Source organism: Cygnus olor, chromosome 3 (assembly GCF_009769625.2).
Source record: "Cygnus olor isolate bCygOlo1 chromosome 3, bCygOlo1.pri.v2, whole genome shotgun sequence".
Classification (NCBI taxonomy): domain Eukaryota; kingdom Metazoa; phylum Chordata; class Aves; order Anseriformes; family Anatidae; genus Cygnus; species Cygnus olor.
The window spans coordinates 48,634,011-48,658,353 of record NC_049171.1 but is presented as its reverse complement, the minus strand read 5'-3'; the positions used below and the strand labels follow the sequence as shown (position 1 = coordinate 48,658,353).

General features: G+C 36.5%; 1 protein-coding gene across 11 annotated transcripts in view; it reads right to left on the bottom strand.

Moving 5' to 3' along the window:
• The window catches only part of ARMC2 (armadillo repeat containing 2), a 67,221-nt gene that overhangs the window by 14,699 nt on the left and 28,179 nt on the right, over positions 1 to 24,343 (bottom strand). For 7 of the 11 annotated variants that reach the window (XR_005818218.1, XR_005818217.1, XM_040551611.1 and 4 more), the window contains 5 exons: positions 22,666 to 22,844; positions 19,764 to 19,866; positions 16,021 to 16,241; positions 11,032 to 11,177; positions 9,080 to 9,179 (listed from right to left, as the gene is read on the bottom strand). Coding sequence is in view for 9 of the 11 variants with exons in the window: in XM_040551611.1 (XP_040407545.1) it covers positions 9,080 to 9,179; positions 11,032 to 11,177; positions 16,021 to 16,241; positions 19,764 to 19,866; positions 22,666 to 22,844 (749 nt within the window). In the remaining 2 variants the exon portion in view is untranslated. The remainder of the gene's footprint in view (positions 1 to 9,079; positions 9,180 to 11,031; positions 11,178 to 16,020; positions 16,242 to 19,763; positions 19,867 to 22,665; positions 22,845 to 24,343) is intronic. The other 4 variants (XM_040551602.1, XM_040551606.1, XM_040551604.1 and 1 more) reach the window with 1 other exon arrangement.

The window sequence follows — 24,343 nt, the reverse complement described above, 5'->3', positions numbered from 1 at the left end:
AGCTGTGCTTTCCACCTCCAAGCCAGCAAAACAAACTTCTAAAATACAACTTCTTTCTAAGCCAAGCACATCCGGTTTTAATAGCATATTACCAAAGTTTCCTTATCTTCCGGTGATAATTCAGCTAGCAGAGTCAAAGAGAAAGCATGTCATATAATGCTCTAAAGTTCAGATTATTTTGGGCTGTTTGTTTTTTTTTTTTTCTTTTTTTTTTTTTTTTCTTCTCAAATACTCTTGCTGTAAGCACTGCAAGAGTAACAAACACCAGCTTGGAATTGCTGTGTAAAGAAATACATGCAAAGATGGATGGTGTTTTGAAACTGCTAGCAAGACTGAACCTGTACAAGGCCCATGGGCCTTTCTATACGTGGTAGAAAAAAAATCAGTATAGTAAATGGGATTACTATGCTTCTCCAAATGTTTGGAGTATTAACTGTATATGGAGTTTCAGACCCTCTTGGACATCTACAGAAAAATTATACACTAGTCATTTATTAGTTTCATTTATATAATATGTAGGTTTTTTTAGATTAGATTTAGATTTAAATTAGATCACAGATAGGAATTATGTTTGGTTATATCATCTTTTTATACAGAGGCATTCACGTGAAACACACTGTCCAGAGTGCACTCAAACCTAATGGGAAGAGTATACATGAAACCACAGTTTCACCTGTAAAAATAACTTTGAAGAAACATGTCAAGAAAAGCTCCAGAAGGAGACATTATGTTTTTCTTTATTTCCAATCTGTCAAGAACCTTCAATATTTTCATATTTAAAGGGGTAAATGCATCACATACCTCATCAACATCTAACTCTTAATTTTCAGACAACTGGAGCCACGTACATTTTATTACTGGTATAAAAGATTTCTTTGATTCTCTAACTCTAAAAATCTATTCCTTGAACTGTGCTAGTAGCAAAGGTACTCAATGTACTCGCTGAGTCACAGAACTTGACAGCAGTTGATCTTAGCAATTAAAACGTATCTGTCTTTCCATGTAAATCATGATGGACAGAGCTACAAACAGTACAGGTTTACTTATCAGTAAGAAAGGACAGCCAATTAGGTCAGTAATTCCCAATTAAAACAAGACAAACAAAGGAGGGAGGTCCATTCCAGAGTTTGCACACAGTGGCCAAATACCTGTTGTTAGTCTGTCTGGACCCATCAGAAGGGGAAGGGTAGTATTAAACAAAAAAACAAGATGCCAGCAGCTGGCTCCCTATTCAACCTTCAGCTGTAAATGAGATGTGCTTTTTCATGTTACACACAATCAGTAGTGGTAGGCAAAATTCTGCCACCTGCCAAGCAGTATAAGCTGCGTCTAGGGCTCATTCAAATCTAATTTATAAATTTGTCTTTCTGCTTTATTAGGTATCCTTGGACAGAAAAACTGAGGCTTTCTTTGCAGGGTCTGATAGTCTAAAGACAAACTAGAAGAATGTAGTTATATGTCACAGAACGGCTAAAGTTGGAAGGGACCTCTGGAGGTCACCTGGTCTCCCCCCTGCTCAAAGAGGGACACCCAGAGCTGCTTGCCCAGAAATACATATTTCTCTGTTTCACATGCCACAGGACCCTACCCAATAGTTTCTACAGCCCAGAATCTGTTTACGTAAACTTTTCAGGATAGGGTTCACTTAATGAATGTTAGTAATGATGAAGTCATGCCCTTAGGTTTATTTGTAGACACCTGGAGATCTGGGAAAGGTAACAAAGAAAAGCAAGCACTTTGTCAAGCAAACAACATTTGATGAAAAGCAGTATATACTCTCTACTGAAAAACATTTCAGAAAGCACAAACTGAAAAGTTCAAAACTATATCCCCCATAGTATTGCTCTAATGATTAGTGATCTACCTGGTTACAACCTTACTTCTTATTACTAGTTTGAATTTGTACAGCTTCAGCCACTACTTCTTACTATCTTTTTCTCTAGATTTGAAGGACAGTCTACGAACAGAAATGTCTTTCTTTGCAATTCTACCAACAGTCAGCTTGCTAATGATCTGATCTTTGTCGCTGATAAATTGATTTGTTTAATCATGGGGTGTTGTGGGTTTTGTTTTGTTTTGTTCTTGAAATAATCATTTTTGTAGTTCTTTTCAAAGCTTGAAAGCTTTGAGCATCTTTTGTAGAATATGAATACCAAAATATGGCAAAATATTTTAGTGACAGTGTCCATCGCACTAAGCAGTAATACCATCTTATAATGCAATATTCTAATGTTTACCTATCTGATAATTACTTATACTCTTATTATTAATAAGAGCATTATTACTACTCTTTTGTACCCTCTGGTACACCAAAACAACATGCTTCTATATGATATATGCCAGTGAAGACTGGCTGACTACTAACCTTGAGCTCTACATTCCTTACCATTCAAAACACATATTTTGCACTTTAATTACCACTTTTTCATTTTCTTTCAGACCAAAAAGAAAAAAAAATGCTTATACAACACAACCAGAACACTAGGAAGATGCAAATAAACCATCAGTTCAGCCTACTATCAGAAATCACACTGTAGGGAAAGGGTGACCTTATGTGGTTATTCAGATTTATTAGCAGGAAAATTCTTTAATAGTTGTCACAATATTTAGCCTAAAAATGGATATTTCATTCTTGCAAAAAAAACACGTTAATTCAGGAGAGAATGAATGATCAGTTATGAATATGCAGAAAACACAGGAGAAATCATATGAGAAATCATACGAGCCAGACCTTACTATTCTTGCAAGTAAGCAATGTCAGTTGTTTTTTCAATGGTTGATTACTATATCCCTTTCATGGCCTTGTTAATTATCCAGGACACTATTATGCTGATAAGATAAAGAGAAAAGAACCACGTTATCTAGACAAGTTCTTCACAGGGTTAGCTTCCCGAGCATTTCAGCAGAAGCGGTGGCACAACCAGCACTCACTACTTTCCATTCACAGTTTGGTTCCTGCCCCATGTTGTTTCCTCAGTATTTGTGAGTGAGAAACTATTTGTGTGGCTGTTCAACAAATTAGACTGGGAAGTGATGCAGGTCATAACCCAGCAAAGGACTGCTTTTTTCCCCCCTCCGTTTTTAGGGTTATTGGAAGCTGGGTCAGTTCTATGACCTGTTGCATCATGCAATCACACAAACAGCTGTCCTCAGCCCAAACGAGGGGTGGCACAGAGAGGAAAAGTGAGTAACAGAAGCACAAAAAACTACTTATGTCAGCACTGATGACCATTTCTTTAGAGGCAAAGCTATGTACACACACACACACACACACACACACACACACACACACACAAAATGACACAGCACCACTATCCATCTCTAAAAAATAGAAATAATTAAGAATAAATCAAAAATAAATCTTCAGTATCTCATAAGACAATGATGCCACTGAGCGGAGTTCAATAATACTCACAGAGCATCTCAGAGGCAAACGTGCAAATTGGAACTAAACGTAGCTGCAGCACTGGACCCTTGTTAAGAGCCTGTGGTTGTGGTAGGCTATTAGGTGACATACTTTATGTGACTGACTGACTGAAACAGATACTGGGTTCCCGGGAGCTCATCACAAAATTGTCCATAAGCCAACCAAAAAAAACATCCAGGAAGGCCAGTCAGTGCACGCAGATAATGCTTTGCCTAATAAAAAATGCCAAAAACAAAGCAGAAAAATTCTCTGCATTTACAGGCCCCATCTGTGACAGTCTTCCCCACTGCAGCAATCCAAAGAGCAAAAAAGGACTTTCAACAGCCCTAACTGTGAGTCTTCTTCTCAGAGGGAGACAAGAAAAACTCACAAACAGAAGTCTGCTTGCTCACAAAACTAATTTGGGACCTGCTACTTGGTAGATGCATTTGGGAAGAAAGTAGGGCAGCTCCAGGCACACTGAACCCAATAAATGCAGACAACTCCTTAGAGAGGATGACAAAGCAACTTCAGTCTATTCTTCATTCAATTGAGTAAATTGTGACAAACTGATTGTTAAATCAAACAGGTAAAGCAGCACACATTATAATTGTAAATTAGTGCAATTTACTGGCTGACGCAAGAGATACAAAAATAATAACAAATCTTTTCATATATATCAGGACCAGGACATTTGCCAGAATCTGTACAATTAACTGATGATCAGAATAAAACAGAAGAAATTGTCACCGCAGAGAAGCTAAATGAGTTCCTTGCATTGATTCATGCCCACTATGAAAGAAACTAGGGAGATTTCAATGCTGTAGTCTTCTCTGAGGAAGACTCATCAGAGGATCTGTCAAAAACTTAAGTGATCACAAGCAATTTTAGAGAACAAGCTGACAAAACAAACAGTAGCAAATCACCAGGAACAAAAAATCACCCAAGAGTTCTAAAAGAACTCATTAATTAAATAGCTTAATTACTGACAGTGAAGTGCAACCTCTCATTCAAAACTGGCTTGACGTCTAAGGACAGGGTAACAAAAATGAAATCTATTTGTTAGAGAAGGATCAAAGTGAGATTCAAGTCTCGTGTCTGTACCAGACAAATTTGAAGAAACCATAAAAAAGAACAATAAAATTTATGGGCAGTTGAATAAATGCAATCAACTTTAAGATTCCTAAATCCTGACACACAATTCTTAAGTTCTTTGAACGGATCAAGAGACATGAAGGAGACCCATCTGATACAACCTATATGTCTTTCCAGAAACTTTTGACAACGTCACTCAACAAAATTTTAGTGAAATTAAGTAAGGGAGAATGTTCTGGTATAGATAAATGTTTAGAGGATGGAAAACAGTAAATTATGGTTTCCTGCAATGGCAGAATATGACCAGAGAAGTTCCATAGGTTTCCGTGATGGGACCTGTTGTGTTCAACATGTACTATAAACAACATGGAAAAGTGGGTGACAACAGTGATACAACATCCTGTTGATGACACTAAGATATTCAAAGTATCAAAGATAAAGGCTGACTGAAAAGCAGAAGAAGGATTTGTAGTCATCTGGTAATAAAATAACATGAAATTTAAATGCAGACAAACATGAAATGATGTGCGTAGAACAAAACAGAACAGTCACACTTTTACATACAAAATTACAACCTTTGAACCAGCCATAACCACTTGGAGAGAGGTTTTGGGGTTAGTGACAGATTCCTCTTGGGGTTGTATTGCTCACAGGAGGTCAAAACAGCAAGTCAGATATTTAGAATCACTGGGAAACAAACTTATGCAAGTGTGCAAATCCATGATCTAGCCACATCTTAACAGCCTCATTTGGGTCCCCTCATCTCAATAAAGATGCAGGACACAGGACTGTAAAAAGTTCTCAGCAAAGCAATACGGACATGTAATGGTATGGAATAGCTCTGTATCAGAAATGACTAAGCAAGCGAGGACTCTTAAGTATAAGCAAGGTCTCTTCAGCCTGGAAAAGAGGGAACTTGAAGACTATATGATAAAGGTCTAGGAAGTTAGTGTGAAATGAATGACTAGTGATTAAATATTTCCCAACTTTTCATTTCGAGAATAAGAGGGTATCAAATAAAGACAGTAAAGGCCGAATTCAAAAGAAGCAAGAGAAATTACTTGTGCATTGGTTGGTTGCTATGGCAACTCCTTGTCTATGGATATTGAGTATTTTAGAAGTTTATATGGGGTATATAGCTCCATACTAACTTCTACAGGGGAGACTATGATTTCGTGGAGAAGTCGTCCATTGAGTTTTGTTTCATACACAGAGAACCCCATCTGGCTGAGGAAGTCTCCAACCTGGAAAGAGCTAGGGGTTTGGCAAGTTTACATAGGAAGTATCATATAGCCTTGCTCTGTTTTTGTTGTTCTCTAGCCATCTGATTTGCACCTATTGATACTAGGCTGGATGAACCTTTCTTGTGACCCAGTGTAATTATTTTTTGCTTAGCAGACACAATTGCCACATCCAGTGATGTCAGATGCTTACCAAATGTTTTCTAATTAAAAAGACTAGGCTAAACTGAAGTATAAAGAGACTCTTCTGTACAACAGGCACAAGTTCTCTTCCATGCAAATTTTAGTATCACACCCTGTGTTTGTGCCCTTCAGATTGAAAACAGACTCTTAACCGTATGCTGATGAAAGATTATATATACAGATGCCGGAAGGGCCCCAAAAGGATACCTAAGCTCAGGCAGTGCCTGACCTACTGACAGAAGCTTCTGCCCTATTTAGACAATCTCCCTATTCTAAAAGCATAGCCTCCTCATGGCTTGTAACATTAACCACAGCCTGAGAACATCATCCTTTACATAGCTTATCTGAAAAGATACTGATCTGGGGAAGAGGAACAGTACCTTGTTCAAAGATTTTTGGAGATGGGCAAAACACCAGACTACAAAGCTGAGTAGAAATAGAAGCATGCAAAGATCACCCTACAAGATAGAGGCTCTACAGGAACAATTCTGACAGCTTCCACAGCATCTGGCAGCCACAGAGGACTTTTTTGTTACTCCACACAAGTAAGCTCCAAAAACAACCACGAGTGAAGTCCTGCTGGACTTGTACTTCAGATGCCTTGAAAAGCACTGCTGAATTTGAGTCCTACCTCGCAGATCCATCTTTTCCAATCCTCTGTACTCCCCTCCTTACCTAAGATTCTGACACATGGAATTAAGCAAGTCTCGTCAACTCAGTTTCAAAGTCTTTCTCACAGAGTTAAATTACTTCTTTCTCATTCCTTCTGACTCTTTTACCCAAGAGAGAACATGAGCTGAGAAAAAAAAAAAAAAGAAAAAAAGAGCTGAAACTGCAGTGTGGTGAGAAGAACAGAGACTATTTGGGTGGCAGCTGTGGAATTCAGTGTGTGGTATGGGAGCAAGTCATTAGTCCCATTTCCAGTACTCACATTTTTATTTTCACAATGTTTAATGCTTATTTTTAAAGTCACAGATATGGAAGCACTCGAGAAAGTCTGACTGTTGGTTTTCTTTTATTTTTCCCAGTATGTTTCTAGCTGTCATGATTGCCAGTAGAAAAAACATGAACTTTACAACCTTAAAATTCAAAAAAAACATACACACTTCCTCCTTCTTAACATATCAGTTCTCAGTCCTGAGGATTTTGAATGGTTTGAGTTAATAATACTGATTTATCCTCCTCCTCACTTCTTCCCACAGCAAACAATTTTACCCACACTGCTGTTAGTTGTTTTCTTTTCAAAAGATACCAACTCACTCTGTAACTCACTAGCTGTCAGCATTTTGAAAGAAAGATTAACAGTGCCAACTGTATCCCAGGAAAAACACTCCCCTTCTCACAGCTCAAGTGTTTATTATACAGTACAGAAAAAATGGTGCATTACATTATCCACATCCCTCTTCTTGATTCTACCGAGCTTCACTAAGCTGACAAATGACAGTTGCATGGTTCTTTAAAAACTGCAGTAAGAAATAACGATTCTGAAGACCCTGCATATATAATCATCATAATATAATAACTAAGTTGGTTTAATATACAAGCTATTTGTTTACTAATTTGTGTTTTGATAGACAGTTCAACATAAAAATCAATGCTATTTAGTGAAGAAAGGTGTATTTTAGAACCACTTAAGAAAGCAGACATGAGAAGCTAACTTCTGAACATTACTTGAAAACAAACAATTTGAATTTATATATATGAGCCTAGAATTCATTATGACACGAAGCTATTATGCCAGGAGCCTATACAAGTTCCTGTTAAAATTAGAGATGAAGACTGAAAGGAAGACGTTACTCACTTTAAGCTCCTTACTCCTAGTCCCATCATTTGTTGAGATTTTAATATAGTGCTCACAAGGAAAAACAGCTATAAATCTAGTGAAATACCATGCTTTCAATATTTCTCGTATTGTTTACATAGCATTTTACTGAGTGTCATCAAAGACTATACAATGCAAGAGTAGCCTGAACCTAGAAATACTCAGGTCTGCTGCTGAAATGTTAACCAACAGACATTTATAAAAACGGAAGTACCTTAATCTCTCTCCCTCCTCCACATGTACTATCACAGAAAACAGGAAGGCAGGTAAACAGGAAAGGGAGAAATTATTTTTGTATTTGGCAAGAGAAGGAATTGATTGTTCAGCATAGCTGATATTGTTACCTTCATTAACTGCCTTTAACAATAGCAGCACAAAAGGCCTCCCTCCAACAATTCACCAGGAATTACTGAACCTGTTATAAATTGTACAGGCTAACTAAATGTGCTAAGCTAGTTTAGATGCTGGAGCGGTTAAGAAAGTTCCTCACTTTTAAAAATAAACATAATGCTCATTGTTCTGAAACCTTGTTCCGATTTTGAAACATTTATGCTTTAGATAAAAATTATTTTCTCCTTATATCTCACCTGGCAATTGAGTAATTTGCCACACGTGTGGCACTCTGCTGCTACCAATGTGGCAATCTTTAAAACTGTGATTCTGCAACAAAATCCCAGAGCCTAGTGCTCCAGTAGACATAATAAAGATCACTATGATACAGCAAGACAATACAGCAACACCCGATCCTTGAAGTTCTAATGAAGTTGGTGACAAGTATAATCTCTATATAATTTTAGCTAGTAATATTGAGGCATTTTGACAAACTCTAAACACATATTTCTAGGTGCATGTTCCAAATGAGGTCTTATAGGCATATGGTTTTCTCTGGTAGAAGAGAGAGATTCTGATATCTCACGCAGTTAACAAGGAACAAGTTTTCCTCTGCTTTCAAATTGTTTAGCTGCGGAAAATTCACACTTCTTTTGCAGGGGAGGAAGGCAGGAGAAATCCCTACAATTTCCTACTATTAAATTTTCAAATAAACTATTTGCTTTAAAAAGTATTTTTTAAAACTAAGAAAAACAATTAAGTACTCAAAGGACACATGCAACCAATAGACAAGTTAATCAACTGTTTGTCTTCTGTATTGCTTTGAATTTTTAATCTAAGTGATTTAATTTCAATTATTTACTACTTAAAATGCTGTCAATCCTTTAAAAATTTTATTTGGAAAATGCGTAAAAGTAGGTCACAGAAAACAGGCTTACACACAATAATGCACAGACACATCAGAGGATTAATATATAAAAATAAAGAGATGAAAAAACTGACCTGCTGCTTCTGGTGTTTGCTTAGTAGGGCTAAAAATAAGATGTAACATCTGGGGCAGTCTGCTAAAGCTGCACAGAAGTCATCATAGGAAGAAAGTTTGCTACAAAGGTACAAAAATAAAATATAACTGAATGAAAGCACTTTTTTTCCCCCACAAAAGATATAAAAAATAAAAATCACTCTGCCTCTCAGAGCCACGTTTTCCAACAAGTGAAATGAATGCCAATACTTTGACTTCTAATAAAGGCACACACAGTCACATATGAGGGCAAATTATGGAAAGAAGCAAACATAAGGAGCTTCCCAACCTGCCTGCCATTTGACACAATATGCTAACAGCAGCATTTCTTAGTATTAAATGGAAGAACCATAAGTTTAGGGTGACATGGGAAGTCAGACTAAGAGGAATGAAGATTCCCTTCCTAACACAAGCCTAGTAGAGCCCAGTGTCAGCACTAACAGAGCATGTCTCTCACCAGCAAACATGTAGAACAAACCTTGCAGTCACAGTATTATCTCTGCATTTTCCCTAACCGCTGCTCCAGTCCTACACTGCTCATCTTTATCATTACAAAAAAGGAAATTTTAAATAAAACAAATTACTTTTTCTCCATGTTGAATTCTAGATCAAGTAGATGTCCTTGTCAGAATTACAGTGCAATTACAAAAACATTACCTAACTAGCCACACTTTCCATGGCGTTTTACCAAGTAAAAGAAATGCTCTCTTGTTAGAGGTAAATATGCTCAAAGTGCTGTGATCACTGCTAGAATTTTACTCATTTTAGAAGTAAAATTAGAGAGACAGATGCAGACAAGGTGGCATGGAACTGAGGAACAATTCACATGTTTTACAAAGAGCACACATGGCAAAGGAGAAGACTTTGCCTGTTTTTGACTGTGGAAAGGGAGGAATGATAGATCCTTATGTATCTGCTCTTCAAAGTGCAACCCATCTATCAAGGAGAATGTGATGGATAATTTGGAGGGGCTGAATAAGGGGAAAAGTCCATACCAGGATGGCTTCTCAATGAATGTGGAGCCACAGGCAACATGACTCATGACAGTAACAAAGCAGCAACAGCAAACACTTCACACAGAATGGCATTCATAAATTGTGTTTATAATCCAGCTTCTCCTGAAATTGCCAACAATTAATTTCACAACTTCTATAAAATCCTCAAATTGTTTGTAAGTCCATTTAGCACTGGGTACTGCAAGCTTGTGCTTGGTAACTGCAAGCCTTTCAACTGAGAAACTATTCAGACTACAAAAGAATCTTTTGGGGTGATTCACTCACACTGATCTCCCTCTACTAAGCACATCTTGGGAAGCAGCCATTGAGCTGCCCATAAAACTGAGATTCTTTCAGTGCTTCCATCTGCACACTCAAGCCCTGATCCCACAGATTAATGTCCTCGAACAGGCTGTAACAGCTCAAAACAATGAGCATGGATCATTGTTTTTTACTGTATTTTACAATACAGTCCCCTGTATAATTTAAGATTGTGTAATTTCCTGCACTTTTTAAAATCATGGCCTAAAATAATCATTAATCCTATTTAGGATTAATCCTAATTTAATCATCAATTAATTTAATCAATTTAACTTAATCATGAATCATTTATGCAGTTCTAACATATTTGAAATGGTACTTCAAAAATCTGAATCTGTGTGAATGGAGAGTGACACAATACGAGGAAATATTTTTACCCAGGACAACGAATCCAAGTTTGTATGGATGATATTAAAAGAATTCTAGCAGTACAAGTAAAGACATTATCATCATATAAAATCATTAAAAACTATGCAGACCTTTTCAAAACCAATCTAATTAAATGAAAATAAATCTTCCAATTTTAGTACCTGATCTTGCCCTCTTTGAGGTCACTTGAAGGAGTAATGCTGACTTGACTGCAAGCAGAAATCGACAGAATTGTGTTCCAAACTCACCTGAAAATCCTGACTATGTAGGTGCACACATCCTTATCGTTCATACGTTGCTCTAGCGCCACACAGAGCTCAGAGACTGCACCACTGCAAATGAGTTGGCATCTTGCCTGAGGTAAATCAGCCAAGTTTCGCAAAGTAGCTGTCAGCTGCACATAGAATATTTAAAGAGTCATTAATCGTAGCTATTTACTACAGAATCCATACTGTTTTGAAAGTTTCATAAGGCTCGGGTCTAATTTATAATGTCTAAGGCAGACTGAATATCCTGTTAATACTCTGCAGGTATGTACCTACCAATAAATCATAACAGGAAATGTGTAAGTAACAAAAGTGTGTATATTAGAATAAATGTTTGAAAATGAAGGATTGATACTGGTCGTTGCCTGCATGTAACCTCTTCCTTTGAGGAAAACATGTTCTTTCCCATGCATGGATACGACCACATGTTAACTGGAAATTCTGTGAAATGCTGTGAGGACAGTTAAAGTGATATGTCAAATAACATCTGATTTTATAAGAACTACATTTAAGTCTTGCAAATTAGTACTGACATCCAATACATATTTTGATAACTGTGAGTGACAAATGAAGATGAATTGACATAAAATTCAATACAATTTATTTTCTTTGATTAACAAATTTTCATCAAGGTTAAGAGAAATCTGGCATTCAATGAGCATATAAATTAAAAGCTGAAGCCCAAGTTTATTTTGGAGAAACCAAAATATTTTCATACTGTTCTATTTCAAGGAGCTTAAAGCATAAAATAATCTATCACTTGTAAATACGCACAATGAATCAGCTACTGCATATTTTGAGATTCTCTGGTTCTCTTCCTAGACAAGAGTAGTTAAATACCAAGGTCAGACAGGCAATGACACACAAGTTAACTTTTGATCTAAACCATAAACTATAAAATTAATGTGAGATCATTTGATTTAAAGTGAATAGGGGAATTCTTCAAATTTTCCTTATTTTAAGAGCAAAGTATTAAAATTCAGTATGGGTTTAAATGTACTTTGGTAAGGCATAAAGACTATTTGTTCAAGTTGTTTGTAAACACACAAAACTCTAAAATGAAGTATTACATCACTGAGTTGTACTGATTGCCCAGTGATTTGCAATTGATCATTTTGAAGGAAAAATCTGTCAAAGAGCAGGCTGAGTTTTTGCCTTTGAGCAGCCTTTGCTCGTAGGTCACTAAGCACTATTCTGTCCATCCTCCAACAGCTTTGCTGTCAATTTCAGCAAATTTGGCAAAAATGTACATGTCTTTAAGATACTACAACTTTTAGAAAAACTGTAGTCAGGTAGACAAAAGAAACCTCTGTGAAGAGAAAGGTATTTCTAACTAGCAATAGCTTCCTCAGTGCTCTGCTGCTGTGCAGCAGCAACCAAATGTACGCATGGCACAGAAAAGCAAGAAGGAACTTGAGGGCTGCTAAAAGTAGCTGATGTTGAGCCAAGGGAGTTGGAAGCACTGCTGGCTCAGGCATGTAACAAACTTCAGTGATCAATGCTTAAAGAATGCTTAGCTCCGTTCAAATACTGTAGGTCATTTATTTTTATTAGTACAAGAGAAAATCAAGGTAATTATAAACTTTCAAAATGCGAACTCCACAAAGGCACACTGTGGCTATTTCTGTTAAGGAGGAGTTTTTGAATCTCTAGATTTGTAATGCTGAAGTGAAAACCTACCTCAGGAAATTAATTAATACTAAAAATAATAATAATAATAAAAAAATCTACAGCAATTCAGACCAAGGTCGAAAGCCTTTTGCAAAGCAAAAATATTAGAAGAACCCAAAACACTTAGAAATAGACCCACACTGTAGGAGAGCTCTGTGCACTCTCTCAAACTAACCTGAAAAGTCTTTACAAAATATCGTAACCATCCACTTTGTTCCAGTTCTGCTGGACATCTACCAGTGGCTTTTTCTCCACCAGGACCACCATGGCAGCACTAATTCTGTGAGTTTTACTGTCTCAGCTCACACTATCACAAACTACTTTCTTGCATTTCTTCATTTACTCACCATCTCATCTCTAGTTTCTACTGGAGTAATCATTTTTTTGTTATTTAAATGATAAAACTTCATTTTATCACCACTCCCCAAATAGAGTATTCCTTAAATCCTACAAACATCCAGAAATACTCTGTTGGAAATGGTCAGAGACCACTTGTTATAAGAACCCCCCAGAAGTTCCCTAACCATTTCAAATCAGATAACTTCAGATTTACTGCCTGTGGAACACCTTGTTTTCATAGGGTAGTATGACTTACCCAGCATACTTCCTCACTCATTTTTTTATAAGATAGAAAATAAGTTCTTATGTTGCCTCTGTGCATTTACAAATCCTAAAACCTTTGTTGATGCACATAAATTATCAAGAATTTTACTGTAAGTGACCAGTATCATACAATCTCTACATGGCTTAGAAATTACAGAAATATTTACAAAGTACAATGGTAAATGTATGTGCACAGTTAGTGAAAATTGACTTGCATTTCCTCTAGTACTTTATCAGGGAATCTCAGAGTTCGTCATCATCAGAACTACAGAACTATCTTACAAAAAAAAAGTAAAGGCTAGACAGAAATGAAACCTGTATAGAAAGATGGCACTGTTAATAAAAAAAGAACAGTTAGTACATAAGTGAAATGTCAAGACTCCAAATTACAAAATAACAGAAGCCAGCCAGCCACCAGATGAATTCAAGAGCTACTCTTAATTTATTCAAGCAGACAACATGATTCGTGGAGAAATGCCTAACAACTGGCTCTAGCAATTTCTACCACCCCTAATCCTTATGTTGCCATGTGAAAGATCAAATTCACAAAACCAGAAAATCTAACATCAGATAATTGCTATTTTTAAAGGGGAAGACATTTAAGTGCTTTTCAATTAAGGAATATGGAGTACTTGTTAAGTCTTGCCAGTGAAACTTTAAATGTCTTCATTTTTGAATAAGCATTCTTGTAATTCATAGAAATATGATCAGAATACTAGATGCAGTAACATAAAACGAGTCAAAGACTACCTTGATTTCATGTCCTCTGTTAAGGAAAAATGCATATTATTACAAAGATTTTTATCCTTGTATTGTGAAACTTCTGCATAACATATTTTGTTAATAATGAAGACATCAGAGGGGAAGTTTATTCCAACAAAATACAACCTGGCAGGATTATGTATAACACTGCCATCTGGTGATTGTGCAATTATACAGTTAAAAAATGAAGGGTCAGTTCCACTTAACTGAGACACTTGAGTTATCAGGATTTAGAGCCAGCAGAGCCTCCCCCAGAGATCACTGTGGATACTTAAGGTGTTTTTCTCTTCCAGTGTAATTTGCCCTCTATTCTTGAAAACTTGTATTTATTCATTTTTTCTGTACATCACTGCATATTTAATCTTTTGCTACAAGCTTAAGTATGGCAAAAAACTTTCTGTATTCTGAAGATGTGAATTTTTAAGGAAATTGTATTTGATACTATATCCCTGAAGACAGACATAGTCCTGTATTTGTTTATGATGACTAAACAGTTAACTTACAAAGAAGAAATGATTCACATTAATGTAGATTTGTTAAAGGAAATGGCATGAAAAAGTCACCCAGCAATTGCATAGCAGCAGAAATCACTACATTTTAGTGTCTGTGCTACTAGAGAAGAAATACAAACAAGTGAAACAGTGACTTTAATGAGACAGTTGTCAGTACTGACTTTCCAAAAAATAACTTTCCAAAAAATAACCGAGGCCTTCCTAGAAACAGCTAGTGCTAGAAACACCTTTTGCTACACTTCCAATCATACTGAAAAACAGCATAGATTATAATGACCAAAACAAAAATGTAAAATATTACAGCTTCCTTTCATATATTTGCAAATTAAACACTTGAATTAAAACCCAAATTTCTCCACAAACAAATAATGGAAGAAAAGGCATTCCTGCAAAGTTGCAGGGAAGTTCAGACAGCAGGTCAAACAGCTGAATATACTCTGATTCATTTGTTTTATTAGTTTGCCATTTGCAAACTCTCCCAGGCTATGTTTGTGTAAGATTATACACACTGTTCTGGAGAGACATACCTCACAGCTCCACTAAAATAAACAAAAATCAGTAAGAGCAACATGATGATGTAAGCTATTTGTTTTCACATAGAATTTCAAGTATCAAATCCCTTGTTTGTAAATTAGTAGAGAAATCTGCCATTTAGTATAATCACTGCTTCAGAAAAAACATCCAATTCATTTTCTTGTGAAGAGCCCAGAAGCTTACAATTACACCGACTAATCTTTACATCAATAATTGACAAATCTACTTGGCAAATCCTCAACAAATACAAAACACCACAACCTATGCATAACTTAAGATGTACTTACACACCAATTTTGTTCTGAAGCACTATGGTTTAAACAGTTTTAGGGCAAAGGACTACTTTTTATAGCCATCACTCACCACGGTGAAAAAGTTTTGAGCCTGCTGCCTTCAAAAAGCTACTCTACTATTGTTTTTTATACTGTTGCCCCTTTCCTTAAATAATATTTCTTCAAAAAGTACTTCGTCAAATTAATGTAGATATATTTTCCAATGCATTTTTTTTAAACATGCATTTTGCAGTGCTGGTTTGTATTTATTATTGCAGTTTACAGAATTTAGACAAGGAACACATTTTTTCCTATTTATTATAAGATCCAGAACACTACAAGCACCATAAAATAATAACCAGAAATTCATTTTATTAGGTACCTAAGAATATTCCTATTAACTTCAGAATTTATGAAGCCTTTAAAATTAACTGCTAATAATACCTACAATAATTAAATTTCGGTCCTGAACAACTTCATATAAACTTCGTAAAAAGAACTCTATTCAAATATAGGGACAACTCATGGTGGCACACAGGCGTAGCTCATCTCTTCTAATTAATTTTTTTAATTTCCCCTTGAAGTGTTTACTTTTAGAAATAAACGCAAATGCTAACCTGGACTAATAGGTGGCCCAAGTTGGAGAAATATGCGTCATTTTCTTTTATGTTATTAATTTGCTTCATTAATTGCAGCAACATTTCAACAGCTCCTTTGCTGACCATTTCATTAAGGAGTACTGCATTTCCAGACATGAATTTTATAGCTCCCATGCAATACAGGAGAGCTTCATTGTTTTTTTGTAGATCTTCAGTTGTCAGGACCTCCAATAAACAATCTAAAATGAAAATCATTATTCAGAAAGCCTCATATTAACATTTTCTATTTGATATAGTTCAGTCACTGAAGAGATTAACATATAAAGCAACAACAAACAACCACCTCTAATTGAATTCTTTATAGTACTTTTCTAACAAATGAGCTAGAAAAATTGGGTATTTGGATCAAAACCAAGGAATAATAATTGATGGATAACAGAATGGGCCTGACTTTTGTTTTGTCAGGCTTCAGGTACCTGTTGTAAACCCACAGTAGTAATCATTAAATCTTCAAGATTTGCAAAAGTGTGTAAGCCTGGAATTTTGTGTATTAGACTTGAGATGTTAAAAGGGTTTTATTCTTACTGATTGCTGAAGACTAAAATCTCTTAAATGGATCACTAAAAAGCACAGATGCGTAGTTCACATCTCACATTTGAAGTCTATCTGTAGCCTTTTTAGCTTCACTTTTTATGTAGATAAAGTTACCATAACACTTTTGCTTTATGCCATCCCTGTCAGATATCCGAAATGTTAAAATTAACACTTGTTAAAACAAGCCTAGCATATCTTTTCAAACTGAGACACTCTGGATTTGGGGGGTATATTTTAAATAAGTAATTCTGGCCAACATTATACTTTTGAATTTCTAGTAACTGGTTGAAATTTACATTTACTTCTGCTTCCATGTTTCATCCAGCTGAATAAAAACATTTTCTCATCTAATTTAAGTTAAGAGATTTCAAAAGTTTTTTCTGTCTGTTTCGGTAATAGGGGAGCTGCAGAGGTGGCTTCTGTGAGAAGAGCCCAGGGGCTGCCCCATGTATAAGGTAAAAGCCAGCTCCAGCCAGCTTGAACTGGTACCCACTGCTGACTAGAGAGAGCTAAACCAACTGGCAATGTTGGTTGCTCCTCTGTGATAAGATATTTAAGAAAGGAAAAAACTGCTGCACTGCAGCTGGGAGAAGGAGTGAGAAAGTGTGAGAGAAGCAGACCTGCAGCCCCCAGGGTCAGTGCAGCAGGAGGGCAGGAGGTGCTCCAGGCACCGCAGCAGCAGTTCCCCTGCGGCCTGTGGAGAGGCCCCTGGTGGAGCAGGCTGTCCCCCTGCAGCCCATGGGTCCCACACGGAGCAGATCTCCACGCTGCAGCACGTGGAGGAGCCCCCGGTGGAGCAGGTGGATGTGGCCTGGAGGAGGCTGCGGCCCATGGAGAGCCCCCGCAGGAGCAGGCCCCGGGCCGGAGCTGCAGCCCGTGGAGAGGAGCCCACGCAGGAGCAGGGGGTCTGGGGGGAGCTGCCGCCCGTGGGGGACCCGCGCTGGAGCAGTTTGCTCCTGGAGGATGGACCCCGTGGTACGGAGCCGTGTGGGAGCAGTTCTTGAAGAGCTGCTGCCTGTGGGCAGCCCACCCAGGGCAGAGAGTGACCATGAAGGAGCGGCGGAGACGAAGCATTAGGGACTGAATGCAGCTCCCATTCTCCTGTGCCACATGGGGGAAGGAGGTAGAAAAGGGGGGATGGAGGGAAAGGTGGTTTTGGTTTGCTCTAATTTTTTCTCTGCTCTACTCTGTTATTAGCAATAGGCAATAAATTACATTATTTTCCCCTACACTGAGTCTGTTTGGCCATAACAGAAACTGGGAAGTGATCTCTCTGTCCTTATTTCAACCGAAGAGCGTTTTTTCATCATATTTTCTCCCCCTGTTCTTTTGAACAGGTGCAGTGGAGCTTAGCTAGCCATCAGTGTGAAACCACCACTCTGTCTCACCTCAAACTGAGACTTTTTCCACGTATAAGGATGGAAGTACACCCTCCCAGCTCTTTCCCAGGCTCTCACCCCCCTCCAACTGCCTAGTGGTCAGCTAAATCACTTGGCTTGTGGCAATGTGAGAAATCAGCTTCAAATCACTGCTCTACTCAGTGTCAAATGTGGTCTTAAACAGTCATTGTCTATTTTGGGATTAACAGTTAATTTATTTCTTCTACTGGAGATGCTCCACTGCACATAAATAGTTTGCATGGCCAGAGGAAGAAAAAGAAATTGAATCTATAACCCAGTGATAGAAACAGAAATCTGAGTGATTACGAGTATGACAAGGTTGAAGTCTTCAGCCTAGAGAAGGTGGGTCCAAAACATAATGAAAAAAAAACCAAACAACAACAGGAACTATCAAAAACATTCTTTCCTTCTCTAGTTTTTAAAATACAGGGAAAGAAAAGCAAGAGAAAGATAAGTGAGTGAAGATGGAAGTGAGATCAAAAAATACCCCAAAAAACAATGCTTACACAGGCACAGACAGCCAACTTGTCCAGACTTTTTATGATTCTTATCTCTACAAAACTGTAGTTTTCAGTATCCAAAATCTGTTGAGTGATCTCAGTTGTTCTCTTTTCTCCGAGTCCTTTCCTGTTGATCTTAATGCTGGAAAGGCTTATCTGGTCTTCACTCCTGCCAACACTCACATACTAAGCTTTAAGACCATGAGTGCTCTCATGTCTTTAAATAGGTCTAAACTTACACTTTAACTTATTGCAAACATTTATTTCATGTGCATATCTAGGCCTACCTTAATAAAACATAATAAAGTTTTAACTAAAGGAATGATCATCAAATGATATTGACTACATTTCATACACTCTTTTATTTTCATATTTCTCATATTTGCAAAGATTGTGTGGATTCAAATAAAAACACAAACAGTTACAATCAGGAAACAGAGCAGTTGCTGACAATTCTCTGAAACTGTTGGCTCAAAGTGCAGCAGCAACTAAAAAAGCCAATGATTGTTCTCAGTATCCTTCTTGATGGTGGCCAATGACACAGACAGCATTATCTCACTTCTATAAGACTTTGGTGCAGACGCATCTTGATTTCTATTGGTATTTTTGTTCTGTTTATCTCAAAGGATCTACTGGAGCTAGAGACGGTACAGAGAAGGGCTACTAAAACAACTGAGAGAATGATGCAATATCCTTTCAAAAGAAAGCTAAAAGTCTGGGATGCCTCAGTCTGAAGTGTAGAAAGATGTGATATGACAGAGGTTTACAAAATCACAAAGCTGGAAGGTAAGCTGAGTGCAGAAAACCAAATCCTGCAATACTATAACAAGGAGGTTTCAAACAGCAGAGAATTTCTAGAACTTGTTGGTCTGTAAGATTGTAGAGACAGACAGAATCAGAAAGTTCAATAAGGAATTGGCCAAATTAATGGACAAATGATCCATAAATGAAAAAGGATTAGACAGGGGTATACCATCTAATGTCCCTAATAGAATGAAACAATTGTGAATGCTGGGGTAGTACAGGGGAAACTGACCACAGAAAACAGCTAGGTTTCCATGTTCCCCTAAATAACATCATCGATAGTCATGGGCAAACACAGAACACTGGACTAGAAGAAACTTAGTTTCATGCTGTAAGCAAGTTTTAGTGCATATCTAACACTAACTCTGAGAATGTTTTTTGAAAGACGATCAATCTAACTATTGAACTGTTCTAAGCTGAACTAGAACTGAATCTAAGCTATATATAATAAGAGAATACATACCCAATAACTTATCATTTTGAATGATATAATCATTTTTTTCATTCTTGCAAATTTTAAATGCAAGCTTGCAGACATTGAGAAGATTTTTTCCATCCACTTTCATCTGTGAAGAAAAAGACACAAGATTCACAACTACAATCTACGTACAAAAGTACATCATAACATTTTATAAGTTTAGACATCACGACAAATTTGTATTCCCAAAGTAAAACTCTTAAATTCCAGCTAAAACCCTGACAGGATACTGAGTCAAACTGTAAAGTTTGCAGAATTAAAGGACACTGAAACCTAGCTAGCTTAAGCTCTCTCTAGCAAACTGTGCTGACTTTGAAATAACAGATGATATACACCTTTTTATGTATTTTCTGCAGGTAGTATATGGCCGCACATCTTTTTTCTCTAATTCACTCTTACAAAGAAATTTTGTACAGGATTCACTGGTTCAGCATCTACGGCCACACAACAAAGATATCTAGTACAATAATATATTTCATAATGAAAGTTATTCACAAATGTTCAAAAATAATATCTTACAATGTACTAAAGGTCACTGAAAGGAAAATATGTGTTTAAAATTCTGATAACAAGTCTCTCCCTTTCCTCCGCATTTGAAGGGCAACTTCTTCTCCCGTTCATGATTTTTAAGTTTCCATGGAAAAATGTCTGTAATGGAACTTTTATTTTCTTAATAAGTACCATATAATGTCTACGTGGTATATGAATATATAACTATATCTTCTGATTAAAATAACATAAATCACTTTAAAGAAGAACCCTTCCACACACTAATTATTAAAATGTCTACAACACAATGCCAGGTGGTATCATTGCACCAGTGATAGTCTATATATACTTAATAGAAGCTGAACCAGTAGGTTTAAAAGCAACAAATTAACTGAGAGTTTTAACTGGCAGTATTAGGGAAAACTTTTGTTGTGTTAAATCAGAACACACAAGAACATTTTGCCTAAATTTAATTCTTAAAAATTCTCATCTCAAGAATTATTAAAAATTCTCTCAAATGTACTCATTCCAAAGGAAAACAACATCCCTGAAATCATGAAGATTCTTCAATGTAAGTCCTTGGAAAAAAGACATCATCAGATTCTTTCATATAATCAGTCTGGAATAATCAAATAAATGCAGGCTGCTACTAAGGGAGAAAAAGCAATCTATAGGGGATGAAAGAGGAACAATTTCTATGGGAATGGGTATGCTCAAGCAAGGTCACATTACTCAGGAGTGCATACAACCTATGTCAAATCTAAGCACAGATTTTGCTAGGGTTTTTTTCATCATTATAAACTTTTAATCTACTGATTACACACACAAAATATAACATGACTGAGATTTCCATGTAGAATATTGATGCTAAAACTGAATAATAGTTTTAGCTTCCTGCTTCTTGTAGAAACACAACCATTCTATAAATCATGAATCTAAGAAGAAAAAAAAAAGGAGTTTTAAACAGAATGGCATACTGCATAAAAATATATTACTGTCAAGTTTCTCAAGTACAACTACACTAATGTAATTACTGGGATGTGGAACTCTCCTTAGATCATGGCAACAGGTGACTCACCTAACCACGAATGAAAAATGGATAAACCCTTTAGAAGCACAAATCTGCTGTGTCATGCTTGAATCAGACAAGACTTGTCACCACACTGACATTGCCAGCAACAAAAATGATGAATTAAAAAATCACTTTTCAAATCACAGATACACATAGATGCATTTCTATAAAATTGACCACTTGACTACTTCAAATTCTACTAATAATTCAGTCTTATTTTATACTACATCTGATTTTACACCTTAGTTTTAGTATAAATTAAGGTTATTTATTTAATTCTTAATAGATGCATCTTTAAGAATTCAGTTGACTGTAGTTTTGGAGGCATCCTTTTCTTTCCATTTTTTAATAACGATTGCGAGTTCTGTCTTAAACACCTTATTTTAAGGCATCCAGAACTATCTCACAATCAATCTATGCCTCCAGTGTCGATCTCTAAAGACTACCTTAGACATCTCATGCTACAGTGTACAGCTCCTTCCCATTGACTTCAGAGAAACAGCTTATTTCCCTTCTTTTCAAAAACATCTGAAGAAAGTTAGCATGTCCCTTCTTTAGTCTTCTCTAGGTTAAACAAACTTAATTCTCTCTCTCTCAGATGATGCTTTTTGACCTCTGACTATTCAAGACACATAGTTGCAGGCTTCCATTCATTACATTCTTTCAGTGACTTGACTTCTCTTTGGATATAATTTTCCAGCTTATGTTCAGGTCCCCTAAATATCAGTTTCATTTAGACCATGTTTCCCTTGCTTGCTTGTACGAATATCTTATGAGGCGTTACCAAAAGCCTCAGAAGTGTAATTCAACATTAAGTCTGCCACTAACATTATCTGACCTTGTAAAACTTAACTATTTCTTTGTCTACTCTAGCTTTCCCAAAGAAAGAGGTAATTATACTTTTGTTTAAAAAAAAAAAAAAGTTTTTGGTATTTTCAGATAAATGTGTTTAATAAGGTCAAGATATTTTTTAAAAATAAGTTCCACCTCCACACCTAACTTTAATTGTTATTTTGTTAAAATCCTGGCATGTGTATCCCAGCTTAGGACACTATCTTTTTCCATGCCTAAGCAATATATGAGACACCATATACCAACTATGGTATCGTGTCCCTTCCCCAGATGCAATCTCCTTGCAAAAAATAGGCTCCAATAAGTGCCAGTCTGGATAAATGGAAGACTAATACTTGTATGGCAAGAAACTGTGATTAATGAACCGTTAGTTTAGAAATATTTTAGAATGATGAAACACAGTTAAATACAAGTTGTAATTCGCAATTTTAAACTTCCTTCACATTCTATCAAACAGCATTTTAAAACACTTACAGAGAGAATAATCTTTGCCAGCTTCAGGCAAAGTGGATCTGAATCAATGTCTACAAGTTTATATAACGTCTTCAGAAGCACACTTCTTCTTTTAAATCTTTTCCCAAACATATCTCGTTCATTCAAGGCTTGATAGAGTTTGGTGCAAGCCAGACAAAGATTTTCTACATTGTCTTCTACTTGAAGGGGGTAGAGGAAGGGAGAGAAAAATAAAAAATAATTAGTGCCATTTTTTCCAGAGCATCTCAATAGACATAAACACAAGAGAACAAAATAAAGAATAGGTTGCACAACAACAAAAATAAGGCGGCCAATAAATCTCTCAAGATGATAATGCAATCCTCAGAAAAAGATTTATCTTTGTCTTTCAAAAAGAAGAGAATCAAGCCAAGCAATCACAGAGCCAAAATAATACCTAAACCTAAAATGAAACTCATCTTTAATGCTAACAATCAGATTGACCAAAAGTCCACCAGGAAACTATTAACCTGCAGGCCTTCTTTACAGAGCCCTACCAAATATTACATGAGAATGAGAGACAGTTAAGGAATATTTTTCTGTCAATAACAGAACTAATACAATAGTCAATAACTAACCTAATACATCAAGTGCTGCTGGGATTAAGAACAAATGAATGTAAAAACTTACTAGAAATCTCCTATGTATAGTAGAGGTGCAAGACGCATTTGAGTGGGCAGTTGTGCTACTGATGAGGTAATCTATCTCCTAATCTGAGTCCCTCAAATATTATTTAAAAAATACAAAAATAAAACTGTAGTAGAATTGTTAAAAAAAATGCATCTCTACACAGAGGAATCAAACACCTGGTTACTTTAGAGGGAAAGCAAAAAGATTGGCCTATTTTTAAAAATCTTTTTTTTCTTTTCAATCCTTATTCTCATATTTGCTTCTATTTGTAAGGTGACACTTATAAGGCACAGTATAAACCCACTTAAACTGCCTGTATAAACTCCACGTTTACTGAGGCTGTACTTCAGAGCTGAACTAGAGTCATATTCAAGGAGACAAAGCAGTTGGCACAAAAATGTGTAAGGAGATGGAACCACGAGGAGAAAGATTATATATAAGGGCCCAAAGGTGTAGGCAGATTCAAGGATCCACCTCTAATGCTGTGTACCTGGAGGCTCTCAATTTACAATCATCATGCTCAAGGAACAGCAATGACTGGTCCATATCCACTCCCATCACGACAGAAAATGCAACAAAATTTACCACAATTCTAAACCCTCCGCTTCAGTACGCAGTGAAACAGGAGAGGCAAAGAACCAAAACTGAAAGGTCTCTGCTCCATTTCATCAAAATTAAAAACAACAAAATTATTCATCATGCATCCTGTAGCACATTTTTGAAGGTTATCTTCCCTTGAGTACTGGAAGGTAACAAAGTAAAGTATTTGCTCCTACAGAAAAAGACTTTTGGGTTATATGTATATATTTTCTTCAAGTAACATCTCAAATCACATTATATTCTTAAGATTTTAAAGTAATAATTAAGTTTCATGTTAAACTTCAGCTTTGTTTTTGAATAAAAAGTTTTGTACAAAGTTTTTAGAGGGAAAAGGGGCAGGAAAAGTTTCCCTATTAATATAGCAACATGTAAAACTACATGTGACCTAAATGCATGTGCAGGGAATTACCTGAAAGGTATGAAGCAAGTA